This window comes from Chrysoperla carnea, chromosome 3 (assembly GCF_905475395.1).
Source record: "Chrysoperla carnea chromosome 3, inChrCarn1.1, whole genome shotgun sequence".
In the NCBI taxonomy this organism is placed as follows: domain Eukaryota; kingdom Metazoa; phylum Arthropoda; class Insecta; order Neuroptera; family Chrysopidae; genus Chrysoperla; species Chrysoperla carnea.
In genome coordinates, this window is record NC_058339.1 from 71,959,148 (window position 1) to 71,979,195 (window position 20,048).

General features: G+C 28.2%; 2 protein-coding genes across 4 annotated transcripts in view; both read left to right on the top strand.

Annotated features, from left to right (window-relative positions):
• The window catches only part of LOC123294736 (calcium-binding protein E63-1), a 55,468-nt gene extending 48,339 nt beyond the window's left edge, over positions 1-7,129 (top strand). For both annotated transcript variants that reach the window (XM_044875865.1, XM_044875867.1), the window contains 3 exons: positions 2,588-2,731; positions 3,152-3,424; positions 7,055-7,129. In XM_044875865.1, coding sequence (XP_044731800.1) covers positions 2,588-2,731; positions 3,152-3,424; positions 7,055-7,077 — 440 coding nt within the window. In that variant the 3' untranslated portion in view covers positions 7,078-7,129. The remainder of the gene's footprint in view (positions 1-2,587; positions 2,732-3,151; positions 3,425-7,054) is intronic.
• Positions 7,130-9,565: 2,436 nt separating this feature from the next.
• Positions 9,566-11,528, top strand: LOC123295328 (mitochondrial import receptor subunit TOM22 homolog). 2 transcript variants are annotated; one of them, XM_044876637.1, is made up of 4 exons: positions 9,566-9,690; positions 9,886-9,971; positions 10,112-10,348; positions 11,342-11,528. In XM_044876637.1, exons 2-4 carry the CDS (start codon positions 9,894-9,896, stop codon positions 11,396-11,398), a joined length of 372 nt encoding a protein of 123 aa, XP_044732572.1. In that variant the 5' UTR covers positions 9,566-9,690; positions 9,886-9,893; the 3' UTR covers positions 11,399-11,528. The 2 variants fall into 2 exon arrangements, with proteins under 2 accessions (XP_044732572.1, XP_044732571.1); XM_044876636.1 differs by lacking the exon at positions 9,566-9,690 and having other exon boundaries at positions 9,758-9,971.
• Positions 11,529-20,048: the final 8,520 nt, after the last annotated feature.

Sequence of the window (20,048 nt, forward strand, 5' to 3'; positions counted from 1 at the left end):
ATTCGACATGCATAAAAGGTGAGACAATTTCCCGTTGAAAAATCAATAATACGCAAATTTTTTCTGTTAAATCTATACCTACTTACAAGACTCGAAATGGATTGGAGTAGAAAACTGTGAATTTAACTTGTAAATACTTTCAAAAAAAATGGTAGCCCGTTATTTATATATTACAAACTTGCTATGGCGAAATTTGAGCCTGTTACATCTCAAACCGGCTCAGTGGTCGAGCGGTCTAAGGCGTTAGTCTTGACCGTTTGGCTACTGACTAGGAGGTTGTGGGTTCGAGTCCAGGCACCGGCAGTATGAACAATTATAATTAATGGGGATGCAGAATTGTTCATATTGGCGTCGCTTGGATAAGAACAAAGTAACTGATTCCACCCACATCATAAAATGTAATTGTATATATACGAATGTAGTTAAATAAATAAAGATTAACAAATAATGATGTGGGTGGACTCTGTTAAGGCATATGTCAGAGAAACGGAGGTTAAACCCCATTATTATAATTATTATTATAACATCTCAAACATTTTAACAGGCTAGTTTTGGGCGCTTACCGATTCGATTAAGGCGTAGTGGAAGGTGTCCTATAACGATCCCCTTATGAAAAACTATTCGAGACATGTATGCGAAACCTTAACTTTTTTGGAAATAAAAAAAGCCCATGTTACTTGCTGATAATGCACCGTTCTATAGTTGAAAGAATTTTTTTAATTGGTTAAGTAGTGAACTCAAAAATAACGGTTTGTCTATATTTTTATACACACTTTTATCCCCTATTTCACCCTTCGCAAAATCCTTTCTTAAATGACAACTACAGTATCAAATCAATATCCCGAAATGTCAAACTTTTTTCTTTAGCGATTTAGGCTAGGCGTCGATATATGAGTCGCGACATTGCATATCCCCCCTCCAGATTATTTCCCCTTCTGAAATGTTTCTGCTTTTAAATAATGTACAAAAAGAATCATTTTGAAAAAAAAGAAACCATCAAAATCTTAGCTGTTATTGAGGAATCTCTAAGAATGGCTATTTTATGTATTCCTTTATCCGACTATAGGTACTACATAATTGTAATAAAAGGTGACTTTTTGTTTTTTAAAATCTGCGTGTTTTCTATATTAAAAATGTAAATAAATAAAATACAATATATTGAAACCTTCACGATTATTAAAAACTTTGATAGCTATCATGATAATACACCAAGGTTAATAATATTAGCAACAATGCCAATATCACATTGCTTTAGTAGTACTTACCTACCTATATAGTTCATCAATATTTAATCTAATTTATTAATGCTGTTACATTATAGGTATTTATTGATTAATAAATATTATAGATATTATAGATGTATGTCAAATTAAAAGGAATGTTAGAGTGGTTATATCATGCAAGACAATTTAAAAATACTAAATATTTTAAACGATATTTAAGAAAAAAAATTACAAAATAAAAATTCTTAATAGTTTAAAAAAATTTACCATAAAAATTCTTTGTACAAGACGGTACGCCAAAATTGGAACAATATCATGATAAAACACTCGTGTTCGAAGTGAAACTTTGGTTGGTCACGAAGTAAGTGTTGGATTGTACAGTCCGCGAACGAAATAGTTCAAAAGAGCGCTCTTTCAGATTAACTATGCGAACTGCTTCCTCGATAATTCTGCTCGGGCGGACTAGTACCTAATTCACGAACGGATCAGTTTGAAAGAGCGCTCTTTCAGGTGAGCAATGCAAACTGGTTCCTCGATAATTCCGCTCTTAGTTCCTCACTTTTTTGCATAATTTTGTTAAAATTTACTACTTTAGCGACTTTCAAATAAGACATATATATATAAAATTTTAAAACATTTCAAGTTTTTTATTTAAAAACCAATTTCCTAAATTATATCTATCTATTTTCTAAAATAAATCCTAATTATCTTGTTTTCCAATATTTTCGTAAATGTGGAACTTAAACATTTTTGTATTCTCTTCGTAAAATTTAATGATGTTAACTCAATTTTCAACGAACGAAATAAACCTATTAGTTCACCACAGGTGAATAAATTAAATTGGCTAAAGAAGTGGTACCACTTTGGACGGTTACGTCTTTTATATTTTTGTTATAATTAATCATAGTTAAGATCCAAGATCCAGATCTACAAAATTAGTTTAGAATAAATCTATTAATCCTAGTTGTTAAAATCGACCTTAAATAATAAAAAATAAAATAGCAAGCATTTTTAGATTTTGTGCTACTTGCGGGAGGAGGCTTTTATAGACTACACGAAATTATAGACCAAAATAGGGTTCCCAACCATATTGTTAAAAACCCTTTGAGTCGCCCAAAGGATAGCTTTGTTAATTGTAAAAAGTCTTTTATTATAAGAAACTTTTTATTATAAGAAGCTTAATCATTTCACTCAAACCTAGCTTGATTCAAAATATCATTTGTGGCATTAATTTATATGCCGGTCAAATTATTTAAATTTCTTGACTCATAATTTACTAAATTTGAATAAAAATTTCCTTAAATTAATAGGTGTAAGCAAAGAAATTTTATATGTTTTTTATTTTTTTATTTTATTTTTTTCAGATTTAAAAACAGCATTCGGATTATTAGACAGAAATTGTGATGGACGTGTTACGGCTAGTGAATTACAATTCATGCTACAAAATCTTGGTATACACATTCGAGATGAAGTTATAGATGAATTAATCAAGGAAGCTAGCAATTCAGGTAAAGTCAATTAAAAAGTTTCGTGAATACGTTAGTTGATGGTTTTATAGAGCAGATAAAATTGATTTTTATCAGGTTTCTCGAGATCTTTATCATGGAGTAGAGAACAGAATTTCTCTTTAGTAATATTTACAATTTTCGAAAAAAAATGTGAATTTCTTCATTATCTTGTACCCGGAATCTCAAATTATCATGAATTGATGACGCAATAACTTGATATGCGTAGACCGATTTTATTATTAACACAATTTTTTCGAACAGATTTTTAACGATCATTTACAAAGATGTATTGTTTTGAACAACAGAAAATTCATTCCGTCATTTTTTTAATCTTATTAAGATTGAGAATAACAAGCTCTGCTTTCATTCGAATCTGATCCAAAGAAATTTTATGGTAATGAAATTATTTTATTTTTGTAGGAAATGGTCGTATTGATGAAACAGAATTTCTACAATGGATAAGTCGGATACAAGCATTAAGTCATGAAGCAGACGATGAAGGTGATTCAGATGATGGTACAAAAGATTTAATAGCAGCATTCCGAGTTTTTGATCGTGATCGTAATGGTTATATAACAATGGATGAATTACGATCAGCAATGGATATGATTGGTGAACCAGTTACAGACGCTCAACTTAGTGATTTATTATCAATTGCTGATGTTGATAAGGATGGTAAAATTAATTATGAAGGTAATTAATTAGCTTCGACAATGGTGTGCAATTTGTTGAGAGCTTCAATGGGGAAAGTTTTAAGCCACAAACAATTTTCCAGTAAATCCGATATACCAACTTTTGTTAGCTTTACTAGATCCAATATCAGATGTAAACAGCTTGAAAGACCCAAGACAGGATTGTCGCTACACTTGCTATAGTACAGTCTGCATTAACAGTAGTACTCTATGTAGAAAAGTTTTTTTGTCCGACATAAGTACACAGAAAGAAAAGATTTGATAACGCAAGAAATTTTATCTTCAAGAATTATTTTCTTGAATCAAACATTTAAATAGGAACAGTATAATATTCTTGGAGCGAAAAGAAATTTACTTAGGAAACAAAAATTTCTTGACGGTTTTTTCTTTAATAATTTTGGGCCAAGAAAAACCTTTTTACTGTGAATAGTAAACAAAGCTAACTTTAATAACTTTTTTGGTTTAAACTGTACGGAATCCTAAGAAAATTTCCCATAATGCTTTATCAACAATAATTTTTCTAAAAAACTATTTTACACCCAACAGCGACACATATATGCAATAAATATACATAAAACTCAGAAATGAAGATATTTATCTTGAATTTTTAGTGCTTGCGTGCTTTATTGTTTACTGTGTCCAGGTACAAGTACTACCTTCTACCTATAGAAGAACCTTTTCACATACTTTTGTGAAGCACACATTATTCATGTCACATGTAGAGTAATAATAGGACTACGAACAGTCGTAGTATTAGACAGTCATTTCAGAATGGCTGAAAATTTAAGAAGCTATATCCAAAATCGCGCCTAATCACTTTTTCCTCCACGAAAATGTTACCAGCCAAGGGCTTCCATAGGCTTTCCATGAGTCTGAAAAATTTTTTATTGCGCGGAAAGCTTAAAATTGAGGATACTATTCTAATATAAAGACAATTAAGGTATATATATTTCGATACGAAAAAAAATCAAAAAAATTCGAAATACTTTAAAGAGTTGAAATTAAAATGATAAAATATTAAAAATTTTATTTATCAATTAATCATCCTTTTATACGTCTTTTGAGAATAATTCATATCGATTCTCTGTACGGTTTAGGATAAACACACAGAAGAAGTTTTTTGGTAATACTTTTGTTTTGGTATCGAAACACCTTAAATAAAAATGGCAAAAATTTTTATTTCGAATAGTTTACTGTCTGATACCTTGAAAATGTTTTTTATCTTGTTTTGCTCTTTGAAAGAGAGGTATCCACCTATTTAATTTTCGGAAAGAAAAAAGTTGTTAGCCGAGATTGTGCGAATGGTAAGAAAACCTGGCATAGTTTTCTAGAATTTATTTAGACTGAATTTTGAATTTTCTATCCTTATTGGACTTAGGTAGGAATGAAGCACGTCTCATATCTGAGATTTTACTCTACCCCTTTAATTGTCCGACTAAATCTTACAGCCGTTATCTCTATTCTTTATATATTATAAATGCGAAAGTAAGCATGTTTGTTTGTTTGTTTGTTACGCTTTCACGCTTAAACTAGCGAATGGTTCTTAATGAAACTGTACAGCAATATAGCTGATATATCAGAATAACACATGAGATATAATTTAAAAGATATATTTTTTTAAAAATTAAAAAAATAAAAAAATTTAATTTAATTTGACATTTGAAATTACCATAAATTACAGATTTCTGTAAAAATAGTCAATAGTCAATATAAAATACCTGTGTAAAACAATCCCCACCATTATTTCGAGTGTTATAGAAAAGGAATAAGCGGGAGCAATCTTTATCAATCTTTACTTTTGAACCCAGCGAAGCGCGTGGGTATCACTCTAGTACACTATAAAATGATTTGAAAACACTTTTTTTAATTATTAGATTAACATCTGGCGCAGTGTTGACGATTGCTAGAAGAACATAATTTTAAAAAATTTCCATAAATGATTTTCAAATAAGCATAATTTTCACAGTTTTTTTCGGAAATGAGCGTTAACGAAGTAAACACCACAGCTTATCTCTCAGGTGCCCAACGTAATTTACCCCTACTTAATTTTAGTAAGGAAATAATTATAAAAAATCCAGTCGTTTTAAAAAAAACTATTTCGTGGCGTTAGCTAAACTTTTATACCAGGTCCTTTCAACATACTTTCGAATTTCCAGCCATTCTATACCTCGGCTCTAGATCTATAATTCATGTCACATGTGGAGTATTTAAAGTGTAGGCACTTAAAAATATTGATGTTGATAATATTTACTCTACATATAATTATTTTATTACAACGAAAATCTGATTACCATAATTTTTCATGGCCAATATGCAAGGCTGCGTTCTTTGTGCGAAAGAAAATCTATAATTTACGACAACGACAGTAATAATTATAATATAAATACATGCATGTTAATAGTTTTGTTTATGTTAAGAAAATTATAATTTTTCTCCGATTAAACGACATTAAGTAGTAATTTCACTAAATTTTTATAATTTTATTAATTGTAGGAAATAAATACTATTTTGTGTATAATTCGTAAAAAGTAGGTTAAAAGAAATCTGTACCTTTTTGTTAGGATATCCTTGTGCTTAAAAAGTTTTGATATACTTGAAAGATAAGTCTTATTTTAAACGACTTAGAAAAAGAACAAGGCACTTAAATGCCGCATTTTCTTCACGTGTAGGTATACAAATTTTTCACAAATTTTTCAACTTATTGAATTGATTAAACTTCTTGATAATTGGCCGCGGTACAAACATTTCATGTCTGACTGTATATTGAAATTTAAAATAGAGCTATGGATGAAGAGATTTAAATATAGCACAGAAATGTTGGATTAGAAAATTGTTATTCTTTTTTCTAATATACCATATACGTAACTTTCTAATTGGGATTTTCGTCAGATTATCTAGAATACATAAACAAAAATATTTAAGTTAAAATCCCGTAGATTTAATCCTCAACAAAATTATTTTGACTAAATAATACCCCAAAAAAGCCTAGATTCATTATATCGTTTAACAATTGGGTTTCGTCCTTCCTATACCAGTTTTTTTTCCTAAAACCATCATCAAATCAACTAATCTTTACCTTTTGTGGAAAGTATTAACAGAATAAGACACTTTTTCAAAGATTTTTTTACATCCCTTAGAAAATATTTTCTATTGACACCATATCTCAATGTTATTAATAGTCGCAAAGTTCACCTGTCTGTATTTATGAATGAATAAGATTTTACAACAGTTTTAAAGTTTTTAGTACGATTTTATACTTTATATTCAGATCATTTCTCGAAAAAATGAATTTTACTTACTCGCATTACTCGCAAAATGATCTGTAATATAGGCAACTCGTATTGCAGAAAAGTCAATAAATTGTCTATGAGTTTAAAAATGCATTTTTTTTTCAGTCTAGTAATGCAATTTAAGAGCAAAATTAAAGGACTTTTGATGCTAAGATTGTACATTCTAAATTTCATTAGTTTCATTATATTCGAATAATTATTTTTTGAGGAATAGGGTCGCGAAACGGCGCTGTTTTAACTTTGCTTTTAAAGCATGGTATTAATAAAATAATAATTAAATCTAAATTAATTACTACAATATCTAAACTTTTATTTTGAAAAAAATTATTTTTCTGTTTCAGAATTCGTTCGATTGCTACTATAAATCCAGAATAATTTGAAAAAATCGAAAAGTACCTTTTTTGTAAATAAAATAAATTAATTATCCATTCAGTTATTGATTTAATTAAACTTTATATTATACAAAAAAAATAAAATAATTAAATATAATAATAAATTTTTTATAATTTAGCTATTTATATATCGATTATTATCGATGAATATTTATATAAAAAAAATCAACTAATTATTACTTATTTATAAATTATTATGATATTCAAATACGAATATTATTAAAATAAAATTAAAAGAAATACAATTTAAAAATGTTATAAATAAAAATTGTTAATAATTACAATATTTTTTATTTATTACTTGTGGTTAGTATTTAAAAATTTGTTGTTAATTTGTTTTTATAGCAAATGTGATTTTTAAAATAAATATTTTCAAACTATTAAATAATAAATAAAAATATTTATGAATATTGAAAGATGTTTGTAGCGTAATAAAATAAAATTTCAATAAATGTATTTCCAATATTAACTGTCTTTTTTTAAATTTAATTTCTGAATAAAGTCTCTAATTTTTTTATCTATTAAGCCAGCACAACATTTTTGGTGATTTCATCGAAACCGAATTAACAGCAAAAATTAAATGTTTTTGAATTTTTTTAGAATAATTTTAATCCCAAAAACATTATAAAATTTAGTTCAATTGAAGATTAGATTAATACATTACGAGATTTCGTCTGGAATGGACATAGATTTCGAAATGATTTCATGGAATATCTCCGTAACAACTCACTTAATTATAAAATGAACCATTCGTCTTTTAAAGATTCCAAAAACATGCAAAATTATAAAAAATTGTTCATTTCGAAATTGGATAAAACTCAGTTTACAAGCTAAATTTGATCCAAAAATTTTAAAATCATTTTTTTCCGATATTTTCGAATTACCAAAAATTTTCACTTCGGAATTAGATAAAACTCAGTTTACAAGGTTAACTTGACCCCAAAAATTTAATCACGTTTTTTTGGCAATTAGATTAATAGTTTTAAGATATGGTCAGAAATGGTTCCAGAATATCACGTTGGAAACGATTTCAGGCAATATATCTCGGGAACAACTCATCTACTCATAAAATGAACTTTTTTTTTTTTTGTATTTTTTTATAATCAAATTTTTTCCCAATAGCTATGATCAGGTACTGTGCTATTTTACACGATTTGTTACATCTCAGCCATCGATAAAATTTGCCTTGGTATGATGACGAATAAAAGCAATCTTGCGGAGTAACACAATCGTAAAGGTTTGGTTGCAGTGCTCCTTAAAATATGTTGTTTCCATAGAAACAATTTATGACAAGTATTGCAATATTGGAGTACACGTAGACGCTAATATTTGATTTGGTGTACTTTTGTTTTTAATGTTGTCAAAATAATATCATATTTTATAGTGAGATAGAAAAATTATCTTACTGTAAAACATTTGGATACAAAATTCATCTAAAATAGTAAGAAAATATAAACAAAACCAACAACTCGGGCTTAAAATTATGTGCAATCTGGAAATGTACACCCAATAGGATAGAGGCTAGTATTAATGATTTGGTTGCTGTGTAGTTGATTTATTTGCAATTTTTAATTATTAAAAAAAACATTCAAAAACAAACCGAAGAAACTGAAGAAGCTTGAAAGGTAGAATTTTATGTGTTTTTTCGTGTTGCTGTGATTCCATCGAAAATTAAGAAAAATTTCTTATTCGGGATAAGAGTGAAAGTAACAAGTGAAATTTAAAAAATAAAAAAATCATTTACTTGTAACTCTCTCCAAACTTAATCGATTTTATTCAAACATAAGTTAAGAACACTCTCCATGAAACAACCTTTAAAAAAAAAAAATTTGTTAAATTTTTACCTAGGTTTCTTGAGAGATAACAAAAATAATGTGGTAGTCCTAATTAGCCCCTAAAAATCAGGCAAAGGTAAAAGATCACTCGAACCTGGTCAAACTAATCTAGATCTGTTCAATTTTCAAAACCGCCAAGAAAGTACATTGCAGTCAGCTATGTATTTTTTTAAATCTTAATAAGAATTTGTGTTGACGTCAAATCGCAATATCCTCTCAGGCTAATTAATTAAGTTAAACTTAAAAAAAACACGAAAGTTAATTAATAACGTGAGTGTCTATTTTTGATACGATAAAATAGACCCCTAAACCATTTACCAAATCAATAAATTAGTAAAAACCATTTGCTAACTCAACAAATTAGTTTGTCGTTTTTTGGACCAAAAAGTTATTTGATATTTTAGATTTTAATATTGCAAAAAAAGCAGTTTTGTGACAAATTTAAGGTAAATTTGACTCAAAAAACACAGCGATCGTTTTCGCTTAATAAAGTTAATAAACGTTTTATAAAATATCGTCTAAAATCATCCGTTATTTTCAAATAACTTGAAACTGTTTCGGAATTTTAATAATTATGATATTCAAATTTACCGCTATGCGTACAATGCTCGATCATATGTCTACGTTCAATGGCATTACGGTTGCACAGTTAAGTTTAATTTTTTCAAAAGAATATAAAATTTTATAAATACAAAATGTGTATGTAATTAATTTATTTCGGCATTTAATTTGTGAATAGATTATTTTCAGGTAGATAATATTATATCTTCGTAACATTTTAATATTTATTAGCAGTAAAATAAATGTCTTGCACGCATGTGCTCATAATTCAACACTGATAGAGTATTTTGTGATACATTAGTTTGTGTAGTATTACATTAATCTTTATTTTAATAAAATAATTTTAAAATAAATTTTCTCTTATGGCTCTCCGGGAGGATACAGATAGTGGAATGGAGTCTCAAGAAATATCATGTAAAGATTTAAGTCCTGAAAAAACATCGTGTGATCAAAGCGATTTTGAGGATGAGGTATAAATTTCATTTTTGACATGAATTTCATTGAATTTACATAAAATATCAGATAAATTACATAACAGCATGATAGTTTAAGTTTTTATGGTTATAATTTAAGTAATCGTAACTAAATAGTTTGTTCGTTAATTTTTTAGCCCGATGAAACATTTGGTGAGCGACTATGGGGGTTAACCGAAATGTTTCCTGATTCAGTACGACTTTTTGGTGGTGTTGTGTTTGATGCGACTGAAATAGTTACTAAGGGATTCTATTCTTTCTCTCGTTCAGCGTTATGGATATTTTTTAGTTCGTCTATAATTTTATTTGCCCCGATATTAATGGAATGTGAACGTGTACAAGTTGAAGATATGCAAAGAAATCAACAGAAACAGGTCAATTTTATCTAATATTATCACTAAGTTAATGATTTAATGCTTTATATGTGCATTAACTTTATTAGACCATATTTATGTTATTCATGTGAGAAAAAATTCTCAAAATTTATTAGGAGATCGAATATTTTAGTGAATGTATACATTTACTTTCAACTGCGTTTGTAAATTGTATACACATTCTATAAATCACATTTTTCTATTTTATTAGATAAGAGATAATTTTTTAAATTAAGGTCATTGCATGTCAAAATTTCAATTTACTTAAAATCTACAACAGAAGTTGGCCAAAGAATTAAAATTAGTATTTAAATAAGAAATTAAATTTCAAACTTTAGGATGAATATTTTACGATCGTCTTATAACTAGGATTTTCACCCAAAATGTTCAATTGTATCGCAGATGTTTCGGAAAATAAAATACCACAATCTAACGTCAGAAATTTACTAATTGTAGTCACAAGCTGAGAATTCTAAATTAATTTAGTTTAGGGTTCCAAGGGTTAAATGAAACTAGTTATCGTAAACGAACGGGGCAGATTTGTATGGTTTTGGAGACAACTTTTTTTCTTTAAAGGCCTTAAACATACAAATATTCAATTCTTTTGATGACTAGTTGAGTATTTTTCGAAATACCGCCGAACATATCGCCAAAACATAGTTTTTGGCAATACCATAGAAAATTTACGACCCATCTACTAATGAATTCGATTTGTTTATTTTTTGGGTTTAATAAATCACAAAGTTTCATAAAACTCTAAAACGAAAAGATATTATGATCTGTACGTTTTTCCAACCGCTTAAGAAAATAAAAAGATATGTTTGTTTAAAAACGAAGGCTTGAAAACTTATAGCTGGAATTGCTTATTTTTAGACCTCGCACTATTGAGGCTCAACAGTAAACTTGAATGTATTGTGGGCGCATGCCCTTTAAGATCATTAAATTTATTTTATAAAGAATAGAATCGTAATATGCATTGTTTTTTATTTACAGATGCTTCTGGGTCCAAATGCGGCAATAGCAGGCGGTTTGAAACCAACTCCTTCATAGAAAATAGTGTGCTTTAACTAAAATAATTAGCTTGTGGGAGATTTTAGCGACCGAACATTAAAAAAAATTCTGGTTTTATGTTGTATGTTATTTATAATATGTATTAGGACTGATTTATTTGCATTTTAATCCCACATTCTTGATTTAATTGATTATTTTTCATTTGATTTTTTGTTGTCATATTTGAAAAGTTTCAGTTTTTTCAATATAAAATATTTAAAAAACCATTTACAAATTTTGTGTTTTATGTAAATTTTGTAAACATTTAATGTGGTTATGTAAATTGAAATATGTATTTCACTACATTCTGCCTATTTTTCTTTTGATGTATTGTGAAATTGAAAATAACCGAGAGAAATAACGTAATTAAATAATCTTTGGTTATTATTCATGTGTACACTTTCGCTATTGTACAATAGTTTTTCTTTGTAGATTCTCGTTCTTCTTTTTCTTTGTTTCTGTTTTTTTTTTTTGATAAGTTGAAATTTTAATGTAATATAAAAAAAAAATTGATTCATTATAAAAAAACAAATATAAATAGTAGAAATATTTTTTTAGTGATTTTATTTCACGTCATTTTCATTTTTTTTTATAATAAGATTAGATTAGATGTGGATCAGACTATTTTAAGTTTTCGATTCAGTTCAGATTGTGTACTTGATGTCAAAGGACATCGAATGGCTGCACAACTTTTTGAATAAAGATATCACCTTACCAAAGACGTACTTTAAAAATAGACCGGCAGTTTTATTAGCAAATATGTATCATATTTAGGCTACTGTTGCAACTTGGAAGGCTTAGGTTATTATATAGATTTGTTGGTAGCCTTATTTAGTTTACGTTACGAATAAACAATAACTTTGTACATACTAATAATATTGCTAATGGGCATTTTATTAATTTTCTGGGAGCTTGGAAACTTCAAACTGTTTTCGAACCTGGTAGTACAATTTAAATTATTCGAATTTATAATTTTGCTAAATATGTTATTTTAGAGCAGAGTTAAAAGATCGAACCAGTTAAAATAAACTGGGTACTTTAAATTTGGGATTTTGTTTTTTTTTTCAAGGTTGGCTTCTCCAAAATTCACCATATATATGAATTTTATTTAATTTTGTTTATGGTATAAATGTTTCGTTTCAAAAGTTAACGTTTTTTAAAACGAAAGCACAGATATAGTTTATATACACAGAAAGCTAAATAAAAACGATGATATAATTCTAATAACTTCATGTTCTGTTAGTTGCGAATCTAATATTTTCCGCACAGTTCGTCCACAGACAAGTTTGAAAGGGATAAAAATCTCTTGATTTTCTTACGAAAAGTAACTCTATGCAAATCTTGGCTGTTAAAAAAAAATTCTGGATTTGAGAAAATCCATCCGTCGAGTACACTTTGAACTCAGGTTGAATTGATGTATTGATCGGCAAATTTTTGTGAAAACTAAAAATTCTTTGGTTCGTTCTATCTGACCTTTAGAATGTTCATGTTCATTCGCTAAAGTACATTAATAATGTGTTATCACACGTGTATCGTACAAAACTTTATCTGCGCATATAAAATAGGAAAATATTATTTAAAATTTGTGTTGAGAATAATAGAAAATTAAAAAAATTACTATAGTAACTCGTTATTAGTTTACATTTCGACAGTAATTTTGAGTGTGATAATGAATTCATTAAAATATTAGGGCGGTAATGAAATCAATACCACCCTAGTGTGGTAATGAACTATTTTTCACACGCATACTGAGTGAGAAAAATACTTCTTATCTCACGGGCGTAGATAAATATAGAAAATTAAAGTGCCTCTTTATTATGGGTTTACGGAATTACAAATTGTATATTATGAATAGTCATCAGATTGAGAAAAATGTAAATGGAGACTACTAAATATAAATTAAGAGTTCGCCATGGGAACTGATTCTATCGCTGTCTAGTGGTAGAAAATTGAAGCTGCCTATGACAAGTCAAATTTATGAATGGCTTTTATTGAATTGTTTATTTATATTTTGATAATAAGTGAAATAAAAAAAAAATTATTTTAACTTTCGACACGTTCGTACTCTTATTTCTGTTGAAATTTGACTTGTAATAGACTGCTTTCTGCTTCTATTTTCTACCACCAGACAGCGCTAGAATCAGTTTCCATGGCGAATAGGTAATATTCATGAATTTTTTGTTTGTTTTTATGAAAACTCATTCTTGCAACAAACAGCTGAAAAATTTTATTTTTCGAATAAGTATAAAATTAACTAAAATTTTAGAATTTAAAATGCTTATATTATCCGCATTTCTTGGTTGATTTTAATTTTAATTTTACTATTTATCGTCTTTTTGTGATATTTGCATATTTTGTTCAGATAGGAGAAAAAAAATTTAATTTCATTGAACGAAATTAATGTAACAACTTAATTTTTACATATTTTGTGTTTCTTGTAAAATAAAATTGTACGAGCTGTTAAAGCAAAATATTGTATTTTTGAAGGGTGTAGGTTTCTACCTGTATCTTTTTACAGTTTTTACCGAACAGGAGTTAGTACAAATAAAAGCAAGCTAACAGTAAAATAATATCAGTGAGCTAAAACTAGAAAAATTAATTTTGGCCTTGATTCCTGAACGAGTTACTGGAAAATAAGGGAATTTATAAAAAATATCTTGTAACTTTTAATCTAACCAATTTATTGAAAAGCCATGTATGCGTAAAAATATTACAGAATGACGTCTCGTGAAGTAATACCTAATTAAGTCATATGCGATATATAATTTGAAAATGATTGACGTATGAAAAGTTATGATACACTTAATAAATTTATTAAACAACTATTTATTAATTCCGTTATCAAAATACACAATTTTATATTACATAAACACATATGGTTTTAAATGTGCATATAATTTTCTATTCCGTTGATGAAATACGTAATCCAAACGCATATGCTTGTTCAAGGTGATACCTAGAATCTGAAAAATAATATGCGATAATTTTATGAACTTAACAGTGAAGAGATTCTGTAAATTTAAATTTGTAAGCAAATAATTGAAATTAAAGTTAATAGGCAAAAGGTAACTGAATTATTAGAAGTAACAATACGAATTATGATTTAACAACTTAACAAGTTTTGTAATTAAGTTGAATCTGAGGTTTATCTCCGATAGGTTATATTATTCTATGGGTTAATCGTATAAAATTTACCATAAATGAAATGGGGTTTTTAAACATCGAATGATGAGATCTTGAATATCGCAAGTCATTTCATTTTTCAATCGTTTATGCAATCGGTATTACATATATCTCAATTGTTACATAAAACAAACGCAAAAAAGTGTTTGAATATGACTTCAAAAATTTCTATTGAACGGAATCGAAAATTTTTAATTGAGTATAAATTAACTTCATTAATTTCAATTCAATTTTGATTGTTTCTCATTAATTTATATTTAAACCAATTCATTTAAATCGGAATTCAATTTACAACCAAAGAATTAACCTTACGGCTATCTTGTAGCGATAGTAGACTTCACTAACTACAGACATTGATCAATGTCAGGGCCGGATTAACTATTAGGCAGAGTAGGCAACTATCTATAGGGCCCCCTCATAGCGCGTGCAAAATATAAATTAAAAATCTTTCATAGAGAATCAGAAACTATTTTCTTTCCTTTATTGGTTTTTTGATTGCATTTAATAAGAATAAAGTTGAAAATTAAAACATTTGCTTCAAAGCCATTTTCTTTCGTTTGTTAAATTTTATTATATTTAAGGTAGTACGAGCGCCAAGGCAAATTTAGACTTGCGGTTGAAATTATTTGTACCTTATTTTCAATTTTGATGATTAATTTTGTTATAACTTCATAAATGTAGACGAAAAATAAGAATAAAAATTTTCGATACCTGCTTTGGTTTTCGAAATATCGAAAGCTAAATAATTAATCAAAATTTTCAATTTTCGATATTTTGAAAATTACTCCAGATTTCGAAAAATTTTATTCTTACTTTTCGTCTTATATTGTCAAGCTTAACATAATTCATCATCAAAATTGAATAATATATTTTTTTTAAATTTGTGGCACCACTACCGTGCTCATACACCCTTAATTTATTAAGGTTTTAACTTAAATTTAAATACAGTTTTTTTTCAAAAAAAACATATCATTCATTTACCATTTCCTCATAAAGCCAATGTTAAACATGCCTACTTTTGAAGTCATTTATTTATTTAAATAATCGGGCAACCCCTCCTAAAATTTTCAGAATTGATTTAGACTTAGTCCAACTTCATATAAAAAAATCAAGCTTTTTATCCAAAATTGCCCTGGCGCTCGTACATCTTTAACAATAATAAAGTTAAAATTAAAACAGTCGCGAAAAAAGGCTCCGAGAATTGCATTGTTTAGGGCTTCCGGCTTGGTTAATCCAGCCCTGGTCAATGTGTTTGCTAAAACGAAATTATCCAGATTTTGTTCAAACTTTCACGAATCTTCATTAACCTTTACTTTTAAAAGTCAAATTCGGTGAAAATATATTAAAATTAAAAAATGTTTCTGCTTTTATTTTTACTGGAATATTTACGAAGGGTATAAAAGATTTTGTAAAATTGTGTAATCTGACGTAATTTAGCTGTATTTTGAATTAATTAGCAAATGAAGAAAAATTATAAAATTCTCAAATACCCTAATTAGAATGTACTTGACGTATATAAGCGACAGCTTATTTCAGATATCTACTAATACAAACTTCATTCAACCGTAAATTACAAATTTCCAATTAAACAGACGTAAGAATCAATATATTCTATGACTGTTATTGACGTAACAAAGGATTAGATGGATTGTAATATTCTCCAAGTGGAACATGATAATTCGAATATTACCAACGAAAAGAAAATTCGATTCAAGTGATACCTATATTTCGAATAAAGAATTACATTGGTTTGTTTCCATTTTTACACTGGTGATGTAAGGTTTATTGTTGTACATATTTCATTTGTTGTATAAATTGTTCGACTTTGAAATGTTAGATGGTTTTATTTATAATAAAATTAATTGTTTTTCTTTTTGAAGGTTTAAATGAATTATTGATTAGGTCAACTTACATTGTTGTTAACCAAAGTTAAATGAAGTAAAAAAATTAATGGTAGGTATATTAACTTCGATAGTCGAATTTATTTTGTTATTGTATATCGATTTGTCATTTTTATCGTATCAAATGATTCGGCAATTAATCAACCACTGCTTAATTAGTATATTGAGGTTACCTTTCGTAAAATGAGATTAGACTCGTTCATGATAACTTACCTTGAAAATGTTTTCGAGTATTGTCGTACATAATTTGCATGGCAAGTAATTGAAGTGAATTGTTGTACATTCTACACGTGTCTATTAAAGTGAAGCTTGCAATACGTATTTTTTTTTCTATATATTTATTTATTAATTAATTATGGAATAATATTTAGTAAACACAAATGATGCGCATTGAAAATCGCGACAGAATGACGTAAACCAGGGCTGGGTAGGCGTGCCTGCAGAAGCATTTCCGCTCCTGCTATTGGCGAATCAATAAACCCCTTGTATTGTGCGCGGGCGACTCGACTGTTCGGAGATTATTCCGTGCCCAGTCGACGGCTCAGCAGGACATGGTGCATGTCGTCCTGCTGTCTCCTGCTAATGTTACAGTTTTTCCTATTGATATAACTGTTGTTACTACTTTTATGTGCCATCATTGTAGTTGATTATTTTTTTGCGTTGCAATATAAAGCTATTATAACTCGAAATTCGGTATGATGTTGTCGTATACACGTGTGTGATTGAATATTTTGTAATTTTTTACAAATTTTTTGTGTATTCAGAGGTGGGTGGTGTTATATTTGTGAAATAATTTTTTGTATGTAGTTTACAAAATTTTTTTTTTGGTTGTTTAGTATACAAAATTTTTTTAGTGACCTTCATTGTTGTTTAACTTCCGTTTTTTTTTTTTTCGTCAATGTTTTTACTTTTTTTGGTTGCTTTTAAAGTGTGCTGTAAATGTGTGTTCATGACAATATTCAACAATATTGTTGGTATTAGTTTCCTGGGGATTGAAGTATTGGAACATGCCGTGTTCTACATTTATGTGCTACTTACACACTGACTGATAAGCTTTTGTTTTTCTAGGAAATATTCATTTTTATTAGTTGCTTCTTTTTTAGAAAATTTTGTTTTTCTTTACATTTTCTTCGAAAAGGGTTTTTGTAATAAAAATTTAATTATATTCATGAATATTTCATATCGCTTAAAGGAAATTATCAAATTATTTATTTAAGAAACTAATTTCCTGTTCCCAATTCGATATTAAAATCTTTACCGTGAATAATTGAACTTTGAAACTTTTGATGAAAAAAATAAACTTACTTATTAGGGTAAATGGGGTAAAGAATAATAAAGGGAAGAAGAACATCATAAACATCTGCTTCTCATATATGTAAATCGATATTTTCACATGCCAAAATATTTTCACACTGGTTTCATTTACGGAGTTTATTTTCGAGGTTTTCTAAGTTTAGGGTAAATATATTCTATTCTATATGACACATAAAAGTAATGGTCATGACGATTAAACATTTTATGACTAAATTCTAGGAGATAGAATGCATAAAGTCGTATAATGAAGATGTGTTAAAACATAAATAATGTACATTAAAATTTTGTGTTTAGAGAGAAATACTGGAATTTTATTTATAGAATTAATTTATTTTGCTTTTTATATTTACGAATTAAATTTCTGTTTCCTTTGTACAATCAGAAATATTTATATAATTTCGTAAAACAGTTTTTATAGTTTTTTAATTAGATAAACTTCCTTACCGAATAAAACACATTAAAATTCACACATATATCCGTATTAGCGTAATCGCAGACGCTTTTCTTGATACATTTGCTACATTTTTTTCTTGCGTTTGAATTTTATGAATCATTGAAATTTTAATTTACCAGAATACTTGATTATATTTTGAAATAGAAAGCTTTGAGTTTCTTTTGTTTCTACATCCGTAGGCCCTACACATTGAAAAGAGTAGGTGCATAAGCCGTAATGCATCATTTGGATACTCTTGATACCTAAGATCACTATGCAAATAAGCATTCTGAAGCTATTCAAGGCCGTGCAAAAATTTTGCCGCCAACAGATTCAAATTGGTATAGAATTCATCACTAGAATTCAGTAGAGATAAAGAATCGCTCTAAGTTAAGTGACTTGAAAGAGTCTAAATAGCGTCTCGTTACTTCTTTTCCTCTTTATTATCTCACAGCTCCTGCAATATCCTAGTGTACTGCTAGGCTCAACATGTCGAAAGTTTACCCGCGAACTATGAGAAGACCTATTAAGGGTTGAACCTGGCCATGTTTATCTCACAATAACACACTCATGAATCTCTTTTCCCTTTAATATTGGCCACTCTTAAGGTAGTTGCTCCGCGATTGCAATATATTAAGAAATTTACAAAAATTATCACAAGACGATTCATCAAACCGTTTATGAGATAATTTCGATTAAAATTGACATTTTTTGCACGTACAGCATAAGAGAAGCGTGGGAAAATATAAGTTATAATTTTTTGTTGCTTAATAGAAATATCTCCACCTTTATGAAAAACTTATACCTACTAGAATTATATGTTTAAATTAAGTCTACAAAAATTATTTTCCGCATAGTTTCAATGAAAAATAAAACCAATCACACGTTTAGGCAAGTATTATTAACAGTACACTGTATTGTGCGTATGAAGCCCCCGCTGGTACAGTATTAAGTAAAAATTATACCTCATTTTACTACAAGCTCATCTACTCTTACCTGGCATAGAATCCTAAAATTTTTGACAATATTGTCGCAGACTAATTGTCTTAAAAATTTAATTCAAAATTAACTCGTAGATTATAAATAGTATCAACACTAGAATGCTCGACAGTAATGTTCGGTCAAGTTAATAATGGCACTTCTGAGAGCTTAATCAGAAAATAGTCTTGTGCTACCTCAAAAAATTAGTACGTTCCAAAGTTGCTAAAATCGTAAAATATCAATTCAAAATTTTCAAATTGTAAATTTTCCAATTTGTGTCAATCGACACAACTTTAAAAATTTGTTGCGTATAAGAGAGCGTGTCACTTTATCATAACCGCACACGTATCACGTCACTGTGTACCCGGATAAAGAAAAATAATTTGTTATCGATTCGATTTGAGACTATAACATAGGATATATATATATATATATATATATATATATATATATATATATATATATATATATATATATATATATATCCTATGTTATAGTCTCAAATCGAATCGATGAAAAAGTTATTTCGATTTCGATGTTTCTATAGTTTTGGGAAAATGTAATCATTGTTATGATTTTTTAAGAACTAATTTCATTTTTAGAAATAAAGGAACTTAATATAAGAGTTAATTAAAAGTACTTGATTTGTCAATGTTGACAACACAGCTGTTGAATAACATATTCTTTAGGCTGTTTCTGTTCCTATGAGAACTTTGGCCTGTCTCTCACGATATTCCCTAATAATTGTTGCATAGATAATATCAATTTTTTAAAGTATTTTTTGAACCGTCTCTTTTTCATATCCAGGTTTTGATATTTCCTGCTTTCTTGTTGTAAG